General features: G+C 33.8%; 1 protein-coding gene across 1 annotated transcript; it reads right to left on the minus strand.

Moving 5' to 3' along the window:
* Positions 1 to 355: 355 nt before the first annotated feature.
* LOC110102295 (uncharacterized protein At2g24330-like) lies at positions 356 to 20,105 on the minus strand (the record flags this gene model as incomplete). Its single annotated transcript, XM_020830574.2, is given in 2 exon segments — positions 356 to 500; positions 19,615 to 20,105. Coding segments are annotated over 2 exon segments (427 nt in total), but the record flags the coding sequence as incomplete, so codon positions are not given.
* Positions 20,106 to 20,805: the final 700 nt, after the last annotated feature.

Genomic DNA, 20,805 nt, shown 5'->3' on the forward strand with positions numbered 1-20,805 from the left:
CGTGCGAGGTCTTAGACGGCATTTTTGGGTTTTACAAACATAACCTAGGCTACTCCAGACAACACAATAATAATTATAAGAAACTACCTCCTGACTGGAGGAAACTGCAAAACAGACCGCATAATGTTGTATATCCTTTAAACAATGTTTTTTAGGTTCAATTAGTTCACCACAGTTCAACTAAAACAGAAACAAAGAAGAAATCAGGAAAAAATCAGTTTCAATATAACAACAAGAAAGAGGAAACCATAAATAATCAGTTTCAATAATAGATAAACGGAAAACATCATAACCCAATTAATGACAATGAATCAGGAAGGAAATTTAATGCAATGTTTGAGTGTAGGATAATTACACATTCTTGTGAGGTTTGTCAATGCTGAATATACAAGAATTGATATGACAGGTAAGGCAAACATAGGTAACACCCTTAGAGCCCTCATCTTCCACTCCAGGTCCAGTGATCTTGTTGTCATGATAGCATAAGTCACTGCAATTACCTGGTAAAGACATTAGCAGTCATTTCAAAAGTTGCAGATGAATATATTTACAAAGAAACAGTACAAGTAGTATGACATTCATAAAATCCAGAAATATGGATGCCTGCACAGCGTAGATATCAATGTTGGAGTAGATGAAGAATATAGCAACATGCCGATTAATGAACACCAAGGCATGGTAGCATTCTAAAGGAAGAATATAGTCCAAAATCAACAACAATGTCGTAGAAGAAAAAATGACGGAGAGGTAGAGTCCACGTATTAAGAAGAATACAGGAGATGATACTCGTCTGAATATGAAGGGCATAGAAGCCTCACAAAGGACATCAAAGGATGCATAACCAACTCACTGTTGGTGTTATGTCAGCTGCTAGTGAGGGTATTATATTCTCTTCCTCTCATCTCCTTTTTTAATCATTTTTTTGCCTTCACAATTAACCCTATTGAAAATCCACTAGGAATGACCCCTGTAGGATATTTCAGTGGAGTTTTTATGATATCTCATCTTCCCCCTCCAGTATTATGAACCAACTAAAAAGGTAAACTTTAAATTACTATTTTTGTTAATTTTTTTGTAATTCACATTAGGTATTAACAATGCTTTGATCAAAAGATTTTAAATCTAATTGAAATCGAACTTTATTTAAATAAAGACCAAGGGGATTCTACATAAATTGAAGGCAGGATTGTAAATCTTAACTTTCTCACAGTTACCCCAACTGAAAAAAAAAATTTAGATGTGACCATTGCCTCAGAAACTTGCACTCAAAGAACTCTGTTGTGTTTTGTAGATTGCAATCTGTAAATGAAGTGTTTATGAAGTTATATAAATGAGATATTTCTGAATTATTTATGCAAGACAAAAAAGTTAATTATAATTCTCTTTCATATAAGTTCATAAACATGTGTCTATTAATTTTTTCATGTTTTAATTGTTTTGAATATTTTAGTGTATGTAATAAGAACACATGATTTCACAAGCATTATTAGAAAAGTATTATAAGCCATCTAAATGCAAAAAGGACATATGATTCATTTCCTTCGTAATAAGAGTATTGAGGCCCTAAATTTATATAAGGTACTGATCTTGTACTGACAGAACTTAAATTTTGAATGAAATATTAATTTCTTGATATTCTCTTATTTCCCAATGGATTATGTTATGTAACATTCACTCACTTCATGTCGTTTCTTTTAGAACTACACCAGCTCTCTTCTTTGTGTTACATCATTTAGTATTAGAGCTGACTAGTGCTTGCTTTCACCAATTCCACCAATTCCACCAATTTTCTTCCTCGTGAAACCAGTCCCTAATCAACAAACAATTGTCAGACCCATCGAAGCCTACCTCACCTACCTCAATTGACCATCTTTGGTATTCGTAAGTTTCACAACTGTAGCTTCTTGTTTACTGTAGCTTCTTGTTTCGTGGAGCAGCTATACCATCAATAAATTTCTTTCTTTGGATACTTTAGACATCTGGCTTATTATATATTTTGAGTATGCGAGACAACACTAAAGGCATATCATCATTGGTATCAAATGCTGATTATGATGAATATCAATGTAACAAATATGGATATTAAAACAAAACATGAATTTTAATCTTATGCTCTAATCATCAATCATAAGATAACATTAAGTATTATGTTGGGTCACTTTCCACCGATCCTGAATAATGTAAAAATTCATTTAAACATATAAAATAATTTCATCAACAGGTTCAACAAAGGATGCAAGAAAACAATCTTAAAACTTACTGAGTATTGGATGGATGATTTGGAAGGCGTCATCGTCAAAGGAGATAACATCAATGTGATTTTGTGGCTTCAACACACAATGGGAGACCAAAGGAAACTGGATGACAGTGAATTTGACCGTGACTTAACCTTTTAGACTCTTTTTAAGGAAGTTCTCTTTCATTATATCCCTAGGGTAAGTAACAAGCCAACTGATTTTTGTGCTTCTCTTGCTCTTAATAGTAATTTTGTTTTGAAAGATGTAAATGATTGTAAAATTTCATCTTTTTTTCTGTCTTTTTGAGGGAAGATAGCGACAGGACTCACCACATATAATTGGTCTTTTTAGTATTTTTGGTTTTTGATTAATGCAAAATGCAACATTAAAAAAAATAGCAACAATATGATAAGCATTCAAAGAACAATTAGCACAACATCAATTGTAATAACAACAACATCAAGCCTTTATCCCACTACATGGGGTCGAGGCAGAACATCATAATTATAAAATCTTAAATGAGGCACGTCCTCATTTCTAGCTAAAAGGCATAGAAGAAATAGATGAGGAAGATGTTGCACATCAGCATGAGATTTATTCCAATGATCGAGACCGTGACAAATTCTGAGGCCAAAACATCAATAGTTATTGATAATGACCATGAACTAGAGTTTGCACTGCTTACAGAAATTGTTAGGGCTTCAAAATCACTTTATATGCCACCAAAGAATAATACATAATTGTCAATGTTGATTCAATTGTCTAATATTGAGTTTGAGCTTCCAACTCCACCACATGCATTTAATCTCAAGACTATATCCTTTATTTTAGTTCACGGATAATTTTTTAGCAGCACAGATTTATTTTAATAATTATTTTATACTTAGCCTGCTTTTGAGTTTGTGCTACCATTACAAAGCTATCAAGTTAGCTACCACTACTATGCTTTCGAGTTGTGCTGCCATGACTACCATCCCATACATTATGGTTTTGCTAGACCACATTCTTTATTAAGAAGAATATTTTGCTTCATTCGCCACCAAAACCTTCAAATACCAGCTTTGTACTCCTAATATCCTGTCCTCCTACTTCAATATCTAGGCATGAGTACACCAACTACACAGAGAACACCAACTACACCACAAACTAGGACCTCACCGAAATGGAGTAGATAATGAAGACAATTCAAGGCGTCTTAGGTGGATTCCAGGGGCGAGTCCACAAGGATAGATCTCTCGAAGGTTCTTCTAACTCGACAGCTTGCCATAGGAAGCCAACCAACGGCCGACAACTGATATTAATGCCCATCATTGATCCCACTTGCACGACAATGAGTTATGAGTACAACTTGCCTACAAGGCAAGTTAGAAGAGCTGAATCTGAACTCACTAATACCTTCTCAAGAGAAATCACCAAGGCCAGTCTGTCTTGTATGTTCAAGGTGTGAAATTTGAAAACCTAAAGATGCAAGATTTATCTTATTGACCTTGTGGCGACCTTTGAGATCATGACTTCCCTACTAGATGTTGACGAAGCTCTCAAATGCTACTTACTCTTCACAATGCTCAAGCAGTCAGTGCTTAAGTAGCTCACGTGCCTGTCAATGAGTGTGACACCTCCTCTAAATTTAAGAGAATGTTCATGACTTAATTCACTGGTGCCTAGAAGACGTAAAATAGCTCACAAGCTCTACTGAAGATGAGACAAGAGCCATGGGAGTTGATAAGGAACTTCATTATAAGGTTCTAAAGAAAGATGCTCTACGTGAAAGACCTCGAACCTTAAGTCTCCCAAGCTGCATTGACCCAAGGATCAAGAGAGGGTCCATTTAAGTATGCACTTGCCTTGTAATAAGAACACATGATTGTTTGCAAATTGTATACTTGCATATGTATTCTCAGATATTTAGCAGGTGGCTAGCATATTTTGATAGATGCATTCTCCCTTCATGAGGGCCATAAGAGAAACACGCCTCAACAATCTAAGAGGAATGGTACTCGCCCAAAAGTCAAAGGGAGACTCACATGAACATATCAACAAGCATCACTCATTTGGGCCAATAAAAAAACTCACCGTATGCAGGGAAACTTGGAGATTTCTCCTCAAATCGACAATTCGGCACCCGCCACGTGCCTAGACTCCTCTATCAGTCACTTTCCCTCTCCTTAAGCGACCAACCCTTAATCCAAACCCAACTATAGGAAACAACCTATTTACGGCCCTCAACTCGCTCAATTTGCATCAAACATAGCAAATTCTCGCAACTGTCTCAGCTCGCTCGTCAGTTCCCTCACGACACCCGCGACTTCCAACTAATGTCAACTCACTGAGTTGTGTCAACTCGACGAGTTACACATGCTTGATGTTAGCCTGCAAACTTTCCTGGTACAACGGACTTGACCCCTACTGAATTTACCTAGAACACACTTGGTACCACCAAACTTGCCAAGAGACATATCATCAATCTCACCGCCCCCTTAACCAAAAATCAAAGGATGATGTGTCTAGTGCATTATGTAGCGTTATATTTTTTCATATTTCCTTTGTATATCCTTTATTGTAGCCCTTAAAATACTATAAATAGGAGGTGAAGAAAAACAATTTAGGGGGACCTTTCGACTCTTGTAACTTTTACCTAACATAGTGGAAACTCTATCAGTAATAGAGCTCTAGTTTTTTTCCAACCATTCTCCTATAATCTCTCTCTCTCTAACTCTACTCTCATTCTTCATTCTCGCAAAGATTCTACTCGCCTATTCATCTAGTCAACCAGCTAGTAAAATCAGGTGTCATCCTAAAAACTATTGGATATAATATCCTCCAAAGAGCAGTGAGAATGGATTAATACCATTGACAAGAAATAAAGCCCTAATAAATAAGCATAACCAACAAGAACCATTTGTGAACACAGAGAACACCAACTACACCACAAGCTAGGACCTCACCAAAATAGAGTATATAATGAAGACAATTTAAGGTGTCTTATGTGGATTCCAAGGGCAAGCCCACAAGGATAGATCTCTCGAAGGTTCTTCTGACTTGACAGCTTGCCATAGGAAGCCAGCCAACGGCCGACAACTAATATTAATGACCATCGCTGATCCCACTTGCACGTCAATGAGTTATGAGTACAACTTGACTACCAGGCGAGTTAGAAGAGCTGAACCTGAACTCACTAATGCCTTCTCAAGAGCAATCACCAAGGCCAGACCGTCTCCTAGGTTCAAGGTGCGAAATCTATAAGATTTATTACTTGTGGTGGAAATTATAGTGTAAAATCTTGTCAACAGAAATTGATAGACATTGGTCTTTATAATTATCTTATTGTTAACTTTTTAAACTAATTTGCCACTTCCTATTAATTTAACGAAAGAATTATATTACGTGTTGGTTTCAAATGTTAACAATTTAAAGCTCACATGTCTAATCAGTTAAAAAAATAACTCAAATTCACCTCTCCTAGGGTGTTGCCACTCACTTCAATTGGTATCTAGGTTCTTTTGAAAATATCTTAACACATAAAAATAGATTGTAAGTGGCACACACAAGTAATAGTACTTTGAAATGATATTCTATTACACAACCACTCTTGTTCGACAATATACCAATTGACTTTTAGAAAGCTTACAAGGCCACATTTGTTCAATCTATATATTGTCGTATGTGAAATTCGATAAAAGTAGTATATACATGTCCCTTTAAAATTGAGTGTAGAAAATAGAAACTTCTTTCAATGGACGGATCTTAGAGTGGAGATAAATAGCACAACAAAATTCAAAGTATTTAAACTAATTCCTTTTTTTCTTTGAAATATGAAGATTACATAACTATATATACTTGTAAAACTTATAAGAAAATTTAGGACAAATTGTGCATCACATATGAGTGGGCAAACAAAGTTAAATAATCACGAATTAAACACTTTATGCAAGAGGATTGAATTATCTTGTATGCAGGTTCATGAAAGTATCTCTGACATGAATACCTGTTTTACTAAAATTACTACTACATTGCATGCATCAGGAAAAAATGCACTAACTCAAAAAAGATGAACAATATTTTAAGGTAATACCCTTTTTTTTAGGATATTAAACTTATTGTCATTTTTTAACCAAAGAACTTGTTCTAATGATCTTTTACTTAGTTCACTAATAACTTGTGAGCAGAAAATTAGCCAGAGAACTGCAAATACATAAGGGAAAAAGAAAGAAAAAGTAATTATTCTAAAAGCTAAAGAACCTAAGGAAAATATAAAAGAAAAAACCAAAGAATATGATGTGGAATTGCGAACCAAACAATTCAATTCCTTCTTAAAAGCAAGAAAAAGAGATTCAATGATAAGAGAAAGACAAAAAAAGAGGTAAAACTAACTCAAAGATTACTAGTAACATCATTTATTTAAAAATGTGTCTAAATCTAAAAGCCTTAGGACAAAAAGAAAAAGCTTATAATAGAAAAATGTAAATGAAAAGACCAAATGTTATTTTAGATTAAGGACACTCATCGGAAAATAAGCCTAGGGAAGAAATAAATATCTTATGCTTGATGGAAAAGAGTGACAGGGCAACTCAAACTAGGAGTAGAGACATGTGATTTTTCGTATGAAAAATTACTTTTATGTTTGAAGAATTGATCAATAATTTTATGTTGTTTAAAAAGAAATATTCAAGTTGGAAAAGAGCTTATCATCTTAAGATAAAGAGCAAAGCATACTATTGCATGTTTATGCGCCTTGCATGGAAAAACAACAAATAAAAGAAAAGAACATAGGAACACCAAGATAGGACTGATTTTCTTATTTCTTCTTCAATAATATAGCAAGATACAATTGATCTATTATTCGAGATGTAGATCAACTCCCACAAACCCTAGACGCTGCTAGGAACTCACAACAAACACTATCAAAATAAACTCAGCAATATCATACCCTAAACTATAGAGAAACTCACCCTGAAATAGCCCTAGAACACAACAACACAATTAGAACCTTCCTAATCAGCAAAAAACATAATTAGGAATATTATCCTAAACAACTCCCCCCTTTTATTAGAAACCTTCCTAAATAATTTCCCTTAATTATGAACTTCCCTTAAAAAAATTTCTTATTGGTTAAGAACCTTTCTAAACAACTCCCCTTTCATGGTTGTGCCCCCCTAGCGTATCAATATTCCCTCCTCAAAAATGCACCTTGTCCTCAAGGTGAAAGGATGGGAATTATCTCCTAATAAGCTTGTAAGGTTCCCATGTGGATTCGTGCTCTAGCAAATCCTTTCACTTGATAAGTACCTTTTGACAATAAACCCATGATGCTAAGAAAGAATTGTCAACTTTTTGTTAGGGGGAACAAAATGTATGACGCACTTATGCATAACAAACTCGGTTGGGACATTATCTCGATGGAAGCTATAAAAGAGCTCTAGTATCTCTGAATTGCATAAAAGTCATGAACTGCCCAGAAATGGGTAAAACATGTGGGTCTACATCCATTCTTCCATCATACGAACTAAATTCTTAAGAATCTGGATGAATAGGTGCAGCTCTTGCTGCAAGATATTCAACTTGTTTCACATCAAAACTAGGATGCAGTGACCCTAGGATTGCCACCGTATGATCGCCACCGCCCCAATAGCTTCTTCCTCCAGTGTAACGGCTGTCATGATCCCTCCATGTTTACCCCATACTTCAAGGGTGGGAATCCCACCTTTTTTCCTTCTACCTCACATGAACCAATCCCCATGGTTTGGCATGTCTCCCTCCTCTAGTCGTCCACTCCCATTGCCAAAAGACCCCTCATAGTGGTCGGCCACCACACAACCTTCAACATGAAACTCCCTTCTTGTTGTCCCCCCATCTGAAAACCATATTCGGCCCCTTATCAAAGTCCTAGGAGGTGGCTCTTGATAAAAGAAACTCTCCTCGTCGAACTCCTCCTGTTCGATCTTCTTTTCCTTTGATTCAGCCGAGGGAATCCCAATGAAATCTTGGTTAGGACCATCGAAACCCCGATGGAGTTTTTGATTTCGTCTCCAAGAGCTTCCTTATTATCTCCTTCAAATTTTCCTTTCCCTTTGGTTCAGCCCTAAGAATAGCCATCGAAGTCAATTGCATCTCGATCAAGTTCCTCATCATGTCTTCCAAGTTAGAAAGCCTTCCTTCCATGGATGAAAACCATCCTTCCATGGATAAAACTCTTCCTTCCATGCATGAAAATCTCTTCTCCACATCAGATTTGATTTGTTCCACCTATATTCCAACGCCTCCGCCTTCTTTGTTGCAATAGGTCCAAGAAAGTACTCTGATATCACTTTGATGCGGCTTGGACGTAAAACAAGCAAATAAAAAAGAAGAATAACGTATAAAAATCAAGATAGGGCTAATTTTCTTATTTCTTCTTCAATAATAAAGCAAGATACAATTGATCTACTATTCGAGAGGTAGCTCAGCTCTCCCACAAACCCTATATGCCACTAGGAACTCACCATAAACACTAGAAAAATAAACTCAGCATTATCATTACCTAAATCATAGACAAACTCCCCCTTAAATAGCCCTAGACCACAATAACACAATTATAACCTTCTTAATTAGCATAAACATAATTAGGAAACTTTACTAAACAACTCCCCCCTTAATTAGGAATGTTCATAAACAATTTCCCTTAGGTACTTTCCTAAACAACTTCCTCATGATTAAGAACCTTCCTAAATAGCTCCCCTTCCTGGCTGTGGGCCCCCAAGCGTATTACATGTCTTGAAAGAAATAAGAAAGGAATTAACAGAAAAAACTATTTGTGCAAAGAATTTTAAAAATAGTGTGATATGTTGCAAGAAGATAATTTTAATTTAGAGAAGTCTACGCATGTGTTGCATGTTAGTACTTGAAAAAGGAAGTGCGGGAATGTTCTACCAACACACCATATTTGCATAATGAACTTAAGGTGACTGTCCATGTTAAATCTTCTTCCCATAAGAAGAAGCTTAGATTCGACAGTGTCATGCATTCCATTCATAATATGACATGTTATTCATGTAGCTTATTTGATTTTGTAGCGGACACACTTAAGAATAGGGTATATATTGATTCCTAAGCAAATCATAGTATATCAAGGCACTTATTACACTTAAGAATAGGGTATATATGGATTCCTAAACAAATCATAGTGTATCAAGGCACTTCTTCATCCAAGTGCATCAAGGAATTCAATATGGTTTGAGTTCCTAAAATCAAATCTTAGTATTTGTGCATATATGCCTTCATAGTAGGACTACTATAGGCATGTAGTATCGGGAGGAAGACAACAACAACAACAACATCAAGCCTTTGTCCCACTACGTGGGTTCGGCTACATAAATCCTTCTTCGCCATTGTGTTCTTTTAAAAGTCAAATTCTCATTCAAATCTAATAAAGAAAGATCATTTATAATATTTTCTAATCAAGTCTTTTTAGGTCAACCTCTACCTTTCTTAACATAAGTCAAATCTAATACCTCAACTTTCCTAATCGGGTCATCAGAAGGCCTCCGTTTAATGTGACCAAATCATCTAAGACGACTCTCTCTAATCTTATCTTCCACTGGAGCTACTACAACCTTTTCATGTATATGCTCATTTCATATCCTATCTCTAAGGATAAAGACACTCATCCACCTAAGCATCCTCATCTCTGCAACACCTAACTTAGTATTACGCTTCTCTTTTAATGGATAACATTCGGCACCATAAAGCATTGCAGGTCTCACCACCATCTTATAGAATTTTCCCTTAAGTTTGAGGGGGACTTTTCAATCGCATAATAAGCCTGATGCATTCCTCCACTTCAACCATCCAACTTGAATTCTGCTGATAATATCCCCATCTATTTCGCCATCACTTTGAACAATATATCCAAGATATCTAAAACATGTACTCTTATTAATGACTTTATTGCCCAAAGTCACAGTCTCCTATCTAGGTCTATTGCTACTAAAATTACACTCCATATATTCATGTAGTATCAGGACAACTGGTGCTTAATGCATATATGATTGGAAATAGATCAAAATATGTTACACTCGAGCCCAAGAATGATGATAAACTCTTTGCGAGAACACTGCAATCAATATAATTAATATTATAAAAAGTTGGTAAGAACAAATATTTTATTTTGAAAAAGTTCCTCTCAGTTGAAAGTCTTAAACAGAATTTGCTTTATATTAGTCATTTATATAATAGCAATATTGATATAAAATTTATTCCAATTACATATTAACTAATCTTGAATAATAAAACCACTTCAGGAGACAAAATGAACAATATTTATATGCTTGATAATAATAATTTAAGTGAATCTATGGAAATTATTATATCAAAATGACATAAAGTCATGTATGTTGCACTGTCACTTTAGCATAAGTACACTTATGAAAATCACTCAGATTTACTAGAGGGATACATAAAATGGATTTCTTAAATGTTATTAGTGATGCTTGACAACATAAAAAGTTATCATACTTGTCAACAGTGAATTGTGCACCATGGCATAGAATTCCCAGTGAAGCCATGGCGCAAACTGTACGACATGACAGGTATCAGATTAAACATGTCACGCAAAATAAAATAATTATATATATACCATTAAATATCAAACAATAGGTTTATTTGAGTTAAATTTAAGCATAAATATCATGCCAAACAGGAAAAATGATAACTTTAAATCCTACATAAGCTTACATCAATAGTTTTGGGCAGGACTTGAGTATAATTTAGCCTAAATCATTCCAAATAGCAAAAATGACAACATTAAATCTTACAAAAAGTTAATCCTTTAATTGTTTTTGATACTTTATTAATTTGATGTTAAATTAATTAATAATTAATTGTGATATCAATATATAAACCTTAAGAAAATTAATTATAATTTATAATTTAAAATTTATAACATATTAATAAAATTGTGTGTTATTTGTGACTAGTGCCATGCAACATTGCCTATGTATTGTGTAAATAGCACGCAAAATTTTAATGTGTCATGTAACGCCAAGAAAATAACATTGTATATGTGCCACACTAAGTAGTACGCCATGGAGCTCGCCATTTTGACAATTGATATGTTACGCCCCAAGATCTAACTTGAATGAATTATTCAGTCAATCCTTTAAATCAATCTTCTACCAGAGCTATCTATAGTCTTCAATCAACGACAAATAGTCTAAACAAAATCTATAATTTAAAACATCATGTAAATATTTGCTCATTACCCAAAAGTTCATTTACAATACTCAAGATATTTCCAAAAATCTCATATTTTCTATCCAGTCATGAGTTCAAAAGAATAATTATAACAAAAAGAAACAAAAACCTAAATATTCATGATCAACCTCACATTCCTGCTCTCTTGTCCTGACCTGAAATCATTAACAACATAAAATGAGCTTAAAAAGCCCAACAGGTCATCAAATACCTACAACTGAAATCAAAGTACGGTACGGAAGCAATATGCACATCAATCAGTCAAATCATGGCAGTCTCTTACACATGATCATTGAGTCGATGCAGAAAAAGAAATCAATGCATAAACAATAATCAGTGCAGAAATGATAATCAATACATAAACAGTTGAATCCACAATCATCAATAATAGAATCAGTGAACAGTAGAAAAAACCCATAAAGCTCAATGAACCAGTTCGTGCGTCAAATATTTACAGTAGTCGTCGTATCTATAACATCAGTCAATTCGATAGAGAAATCGTCGTATCTAAAACCTCAGTCAAATCATTAATGAAATCCTCATATCAGTAATATCAATCAAATCAGTCAATAAATCATAGTGTCAATAATATCAGTCATATAAAGAGAGACCATCGATTCAATAATATCAGTCGGTATAAAATGTCAAATCAATAATATCGTTCGTGACTGTTGAAATCAAACTAATGCAGTAAAATCATATCAAAACGTACACTTGCGATTCCAGTTATTCAATATTATGTGCTCAGTGTATCACATGCAATCCAGTAATTTATATCACATATTCAGTGAATCACATGTCACTTACTCAGTATATCACATGCATAATATCAGTATAGTAAATCAGTAGTATCAGTGCCTGTATCAGTATCAGTAACAATCCAGTGACATGAACAGTAATGCTATAACAGTGAAATCGTGCAGTAACAGTAAATCCGTACAGTAACGATAAATCCGTACAGTAATAAAAGCAATTATGAAATGCATGCTTTTCAGTAATCACTCTTAACAAGTAAATGCCCTGGTTATTACGGTGTTTTTCAGTCTTATACCAGTATCAGTATCATATCTGTTGGCTCAATAAACAGAGTCGTCACTCTTTGCCCGTCGGCACAGTAATCATCTCCTTATAACTCCCATCAGTAATCACGTGATCAGTAGAGGATAACACCAAACCATATTTAAAGGAAAGCCCGTCGGCCCACCTTCCTGTACAGGTCAATCAGTCTTCAACCAATGATTCAACCAGTATTTACTTGTCTTTGACACACATAGTAATATCACAGTAATATAACAATAATTTCAATCATATAACCACATTCATTATCATCTCATCAACGCATTATAATCAATTAACATGATTTATCTCAATTTAAAAAATCCTTAAAATATCATACAGTAGACAGAAGTCATTATAAAATGCACAGTTTCATAAAATTACCAAATTACTAGAGATCCTGTAAAACAACGTTTCAAAACTTTTATTATACTGTAGCACTATTTTTCAACATCCAGATAATTTTCTATTCGATAAAAATCCCACATAATTTAGAATACCCGGTGAAAAATCTTTATAAAATTTTCAAAACGTGTAAAATCATATTCTCTATAACATACAAAATGTTACGCGGTGAAAGTTTCGTCAATACAAAAATATGCACATTTTTCGGTAACAGAAATGCAAAATTGAGCAGAAAAATATCAAAACACGAAATCTTTGAAATCAGACATAGGATTCAGATTCCTTACTGCGAGACAAACAATTCTTCCAACTGCGTCGACGAGCGAAAATCGCTCTGTGGCCTCCGAAACCAAACTTTTTCTTTCTCTCTCTTGATTTCTTCAACCGAGAAATATCATTTCTTTATAAAAAGGAAAAGATATTTTCAATCGTACGAACGATGTTTTTCATTCGTCCCAGGATGATCTCCTCTGTCCACATATCGTACGGACGATAATTAATTTCGTACCAGGACGATCGGCTCTGTTGAAAATTTGTTCATTTCGTACAGACAGTTCGCACAGACGAAGTCAGTTCATACAGACGAACTCAGTTCATACTAACGGTTCGTATAGACTAAATGAAGAAATTTTCAACTGTTCATCCGTACTAAAGTCAGTTCGCACAGACAAACCTGCACCAAAAAAAATAAAATCTGGAGGGTTTTACAATCTACCCACCTTAAGAAAAATGTCGTCCCCGACATTTTCCTTAAGGGTTCGAACACAAAATCAATATAAAACAAATTCGTTTAATCAAAACTTAAATCAAGTCAAATCAAAATTAAAACTCGTCGAAAATCATACAATCATACAGTTCATTCTATCACATGTCATTCATTATGCATAATATGTATGCAACTATGTATGCAAAATGATGCACTTGAAACAACACATTCTACTCAACTCTCAATCAAATCCTATAGCTCTGGTAACAATCAATTCTTCTAATAACACTGCTCTGATACAAAATTTTGTCACGCCTCAAGATCTAACTTGGATGAATTATTCAGTCGATCATTTAAATCAATTTTCTACCAGAGCTATCTATAGTCTTCAATTAGTGACAAACAGTCTAACAAAAATCTATAATTTAAAACATCATGTAAATATTTGCTTATTATCCAAAAGTTCATTTACAATACTCAGGATCTTTTCAAATATCTCACATTTTCTATCCAGTCATGAGTACAAAAAAATAACTATAACAAAAAGAAACAAAAACCTGAATATTCATGATCAACCTCACATTTCTGCTCCCTTGCCCTGACCTGAAATCATTAACCACATATAATGAATTTAAAAAGCCCAGCAAGTCACCAAATACCTACAACTTAAATCAAAGCACGTTACGGAAGTAATATGCATGTCAATTAGTCAAATCATGGCAGTCTCTTGCACATGATCATTGAGTCAATGCAAAAATAGAAATCAATGCATAAATAATAATCAATGCAGAAATGGTAGTCAATATAGAAACAGTTGAATCCACAATTATCAGTAATAAAATCAGTGAACAGTAGAAAAACCCCATAAAGCTCAATGAAACAGTACGTGCGTCAAATCTCTACAGTAGTCATCGTATCTATAACATCAGTCAATTCGATAGAGAAATCGTCGTATCTAAAACCTCAGTCAAATCATTAAATAAATCCTCAAATCAGTAATATCAATCAAATCAGTGAATCATCGTGTCAATAATATCAGTCGTATAAAGAGAGACCATCGATTCAATAATATCAGTCGTTGTAAAATGTCAAATCAATACTATCGTTCATGACTTTTGAAATCAAACCAATACAGTAAAATCGTATCAAAACGTACACTTGCGATTTCAGTTATTCAGTATCACGTGCTCGATATATCACATGCAATCCAGTAATCTATATCACGTGTTCAGTGAATCATATGTCACTTAAATAGGTAGCTCATTCCACTCACAAATACAAAACATTCCTAACCTGTTTGAGAACTTTGAGAGAATCAAAGTAAGTTCAAATGGTAAGCAAAAGATCACGACTCATGAGATGCTAGTTCCCCCTCCTTCCCATGACAAGATAATCGATTCAATACACCTGATGACACAACCCACGAGAAGTGCCACCAATACTCCATCACTAATTCCAACTAGTATTACAAGAACACTTTTCCAACAATATTTACCATCTATTTGTCAGTATTATACTATAATTTCTAATTTCACTAGCCCATCTATATCATTCCAATTTACTTTTTTATTTTTTTTGCAAATCTAGCCATCAATGCCAACCACATTGCCATGCAATCTTTAGTCTATAGAAGACATAGTAATCACTGATCAATGCATACATAATATCTTTCACATATCACATTTAGGTGTCAATCCTTAAAATTTAGCTCTAAACCTACATATTATTAGAGTAAATTTAGACCTTAAGCACTCACTACTTCCTCATCAACAGTCATTAGTAAGTGGAATTGTGCAAAATGCCCATATTATCTAGCATGTGCTTAGCATAATATCACCCCTACAAATGATGATCATATCAATATCACCATACTTCTATCTATAGTAACCCACTACTATATGGCTCACACTAAATTCACTGATGTGAATATATTTAATCAATATATTGGAAATCATACTTCAATTAGCAATCCTAGGGTCAAACGCCACAAAAACCCAACCCTTTGATAATATTATTGCCCATGTCCTTGAAATCAAGTACAACCTTACTTATCCCGACCAACCAAATCATCTCCCTTCTCACTTTACCAACCACTCCTTTCACATTTTTTTGGTACGAAGTGTTATCTCCCACATGAGGGTGGCAGTGATGATGAAGCAGCACCTGCCCCCACCTCCGCAATACCATAATCTGCATGACACCTGGACATAACATTTCTCCTAACATGAGCTAAAATTAATTATAACATTACTTAGGAGAATCTTCAGGAGGCATAGCTTAAGCAAAAGGAGACGCAGATCGCCCTAGATTCAGGACAAGAATACTTAATTTTTTTCCAATTCATCTTTCTCGACCTCCAGACCACACCATTCAATAGTTGAACGGGTCTCACTCCATCTTTTATTTGTATTTTGTTTTAGTGCATGTGTTTATCGTTTCCTTTGTTAGCACGTCTTTTTTTCTCTTTTTTGTGTCAAATGGAGGATTAGTAGTTATGGCTATGTTATGTTTGTAGCCGTGCTTATATTTATCTTAGTGTATTACAATGTTGTAATTTTGGGTGCATCTTTATACAGCTAAAAAATAAAAAATAAAATTCTTTTATGAATCATCAATCTAATTATCCCTTCACAAAATTTAGCCAGGCATAAAATCAGAGGTAGTTACAAAATCCTCGAACCTATGTACACAACCACAATAAGTTTGTCATTTTCAAAAAGAGAGATTATTAATCTCATGAGCTTCGAGCTACATTATAGAATTTTGATGATTACAAGCATAATTTGGTGGAGATTATATCTTTTGGACTAATCCTTATTTGTGTAAGTTTAGTACTACTAAATTGCACATGTACACAAGAGTCTATATAAATATGTGATGTGCAAATCTAGAACATACATAAAGCAATAACCATAAGTCAAGCAAAAAATATAAAGATCAAAATTCACCAAATTTAGACTTTAGAGTTTCAAGATGAGTCGGATACAACTGATGAGAGCTACAATGGTAATGCTTTAAGTCTTGTAATTTCTTATTTCAGAGATATTTTGTGCGCGTGCACATGGGTGTGTGTATTACGGACAAAGAGTCTTATGAAATAGCTAGCACATAGATGAGAGAAATTTTAAAAAATAATTTTAAATTAATGCATATTAATCATATAGATAATACTAAATGATATGACTTAAATTTAAAAAAAAAATCAAGATCAATTTACATTAATTAGGGAAATCATAAAATTAATTGTATCAAACAATCAGATATATATATATACAAAATTAATTTTTCATTCTATTATTTATTAATTTGATTAATTTAAATTTTGAGAAATCCATACTATACAATGTATAACATACTATACGATATATTTTCTAATTTAATCTCTTGAAGTCACAGTAATGACTGGGCTAAACAATATATATCTAAATGAACTAATCATAATGTATAATATATATCGTACAGTATGATTGAACAAAATATGATTTTACCATATTGTATCAATCATATTGTATGATTGATGAATCATATTGGATGATATGCCTATATTTTTTAAATAAAATATTTTAGGGTTTAATGTTTAAGACACTTAATATAAATATTTATTTGCAAACTCTAGAATATGAGAGCTAGAGAATTTTGAAAGAAAGAATGTGGAAGTTTGCTTTTAAGAAAGATATTGTTGCTTTTTATTTGAAAATCCTAAAAGTTGATATCTCATTGTGAGAGTGCACTAGTGGGATATCTTTCAGCTGAATCTTTCATTTAAGTTTTGTTAGCTTGTTGTACTTGAGATTGTAAGGGATCCATGGGATCATAAAGGTTTGCATTGATATGTTTGCTGTTGCTTGGAGTAAATGAGGCGTTTAAGTTTCTCCATTATCCATCGAGAAGAGGGGTTATCCACCCAATTGTGACTGAAGGAGAGAGTTGTAGAAATCTATGTTGGAGAACTTAAGGAACAAACATAGGTGTTAGTGTCAAACTACATACATCAATATGCACCTCTTTTTCCCTTGATCCTTTTTTACTGCATTGTAGCTTATTTTTACTTATGATTTAATTACTTGTGCTAATTGGATAAACATTGATAGATAATGATTTGATATGTCAGATAAATTTGTAAGATCTATTTTTAGTTAGCAGAAATCATAATATGAGATCTAGTCAAAGAATATTGATAGCCATTGGTCTTTGAAACTATCTCATTGTTAACTTTAGAACTTGTTTGCCACTTCATGTTAATTTTATTAAATAAAAATTATATAGCTCATTGAATTTAATTTTTACATCTAACTTGCTTAATCAGTTCAAAAATTAAAAAATAAAAAATTAAAATCAGCACAAATTCACCCCCTAGGTTGTTATCATTCACTTCAGATCAATCTAACATTTTTCTAGTGATTGATACCATACAGATTCTAAGCCAAATCTTCCATAGTAATTGAAGGTGAACAAGAGCTTGAGTTTGCACAATGCATAGATATTATTTTGGCTTCAAAACAAATTCAAATGTCACCAAAAAAATGATCCATATTTTCAATAGCACCTCTATATTCTAATATTGAGTTCATGCTTCCACATCCACCATAAATACATTGTCATAAGATGGCATCCTTTCCTTTAGTTCAAGTATATTTCTTAGCAACATAGTTTTGTCTTGATTATCCTGTTTTTCCTCCCAACACAACCTTCCAGTGAGTTTGTCTTACAACTGCTATTATCCACTGACATGTTTTGGACTAACTGTGTTCGCTGTAAGGGTCAATGTTTTGCCTAGGTCGCAACTAAAATCACCAAATAAAATTACTGAAATCCTTTTATCTTCTCATGTTAATATTCGCATGTGGGCCAATTCCACTTCTACTGCCACATTGGTCACCTTCCAACACTTTGGAGAAAAGTTTCTTCCAGCCCAAGTGAATAATGATACAAATAAAGATTTCAAGATTCTCTGTCATAATAATTCATAAACATGTGTCCATTTCATTTTGACATGTTTTAACTGTTTTAAATTTTTTATATATATATATATATATATTATTTTTTTTCTTTTTTTTTTAGCTATTATTCTTCTTCTCATCTTTCCTAGTTGATTCCAAGTATCTCTCATCCTCTCCCTTCGGGTCCATTCTATGAGTACACATTCATCATTTCCCATTACATCAATTTTCCATCTGTAACAATAACAAAATTCTTTACTCATCAAATCATTTAATCCTATGTTCATGTTATTTTAATTCTCTTCCTTCACCTGTGAAGAAAAATTGAATATCTGTTGAAGAACAACAATATATTAATGAACAACATTCATAATATCTAAAGTATATATCATAAAAAATATATTAACCATCAAGCATAATGCAATTACTATTTGTGCTTAGAATCCAGTAATTTCAAAATTAGCTACACCAGAACAGATAAGACTATTGGCCAATTTTATTGCATATAGAGAGAAAAAATCCGTTAACACGTCAAGCTATAAACAAGACTTAATTATAAATATTTGAATCACTAAACAGGAAAAAGGATATAGTTAAAACCAAAAAAAAAGTATACAGATTCCTAATAGCAACTGTTTCATACATGAGATTTGAAAGACTAGGAGAGTTCACAAATACAACTTTAAAGGGTTAGCCTTTTTGTCTTTAAATTATTCTGAAAGCTAACAAGCTGTCAGGATAGACTATCAATAACTTTGGCCTAAAAAGATTCATCAAGATTAATAACACAAAAAGATACAAAACTTGTGCAAAACAAGCTCAATTGTAGAACTAACCAAGCCGACGACAACTCAACCATCTAAACAAGAAAAGCAAACTTGTACAAAACAAGCTTAATTGCAGATCCAACCAATCGGATCACAGCCAAACCATACAAACAAAAAAAAAAGCACCAAACCGCTCGACAGAATAGGTGAAACACACCAGATAACAAAATAACAGCCAAAAAAAGAGAAAAAAAGAAAAGAAAAACAGCGGGCACCTCAACAAAAAAGGACAAGACTATAATATTCCTCGCCGTCCTGCGAGACCTTAAAGCCCTCCGTTTCATCCTGGCATGGACGGACGCCTCCTCCTTGGAGAGGTAACTCAACCTCTTCTCGTAGTCATCGCTTCCTCCACCGAAGATCCCCTTCCAGATGCGGGCCACTACTCCGATCCTCTGTTTTGACTTGGCCGCTGTGCCGCTGTTTTTTGGAGGATCACCCGCAGAGGAGGAACTCGTCGGATCGTCCACTGCCGCTGAGGTGTAGTCCTCCGCCATTTCGTTAGTAAGAAGAGGGTATTGCAAAGTTCTGGAAAATCGGAGGAACCGGAGATTTTTGTTTCGATTGAGCCGCTTTCGTGGAGAAAAGGAGAGAAGGGAAGGAATGGCGTTAACCGTTGAAGAGCTCTTATTGCTTTCGTCGCTTCTAGGCCTGCCGCTTGGCGTTGGAGACGCTTCCGGAGACTTTCTCGAACAAGGACGGTTGTAATTAATATTTGATTTTATAAATATTAAAGCAATACTTATTGAGGGGTTTGCATACATATTTTATAATTTTTTAAAATATATTTATTTAATATTTATTATTATAATACTTAAATATTTTAATCAAATTAAAAATAATTAATATTTAAATTATTTTAATATAACTAAATTATTAAAATATTATATACATAATAAATATTAAAAGTTATATATTAAAAATTGATACGACATCAAAAAAAGCTTTGTCAGACAAATCTCAAAGCACATATAAGTTGATAATTTTCAAAATTAAATTTGAGGCCATCCAAACTCCAATTTCAACAAATATTTAGTCAAACATAACATCTCTAAGTGACTAACCTAACAACACCAAAATAGATATAATACGAGCCCCAAGGAGTCCAAATCAAGGGGTTGATGTACATTTGGAAGATTCAAAGCATAAATTGGATAACCAATGATATCCAAATATAGCATTCTTATAATCGAATCGAGCGGCTCGATAAGACAAATCGAATGAGCCTAAGATTGTTGAATTCAGACATCACTAAGGAATTTAAATGCATGAATAAATGTTATATGACCAGGGGAATCGATATGAGTTGTCTGATGGAGCACTCGGAATTTGGCCTTGAACTTCTCAATATTTAAATGGTGTGCCAATCAAAAATATCTATAAATAAAGCCATGCTATATTCATGA

Source organism: Dendrobium catenatum, unplaced genomic scaffold, assembly GCF_001605985.2.
Source record: "Dendrobium catenatum unplaced genomic scaffold, ASM160598v2 fragScaff_scaffold_130, whole genome shotgun sequence".
NCBI lineage: Eukaryota > Viridiplantae > Streptophyta > Magnoliopsida > Asparagales > Orchidaceae > Dendrobium > Dendrobium catenatum.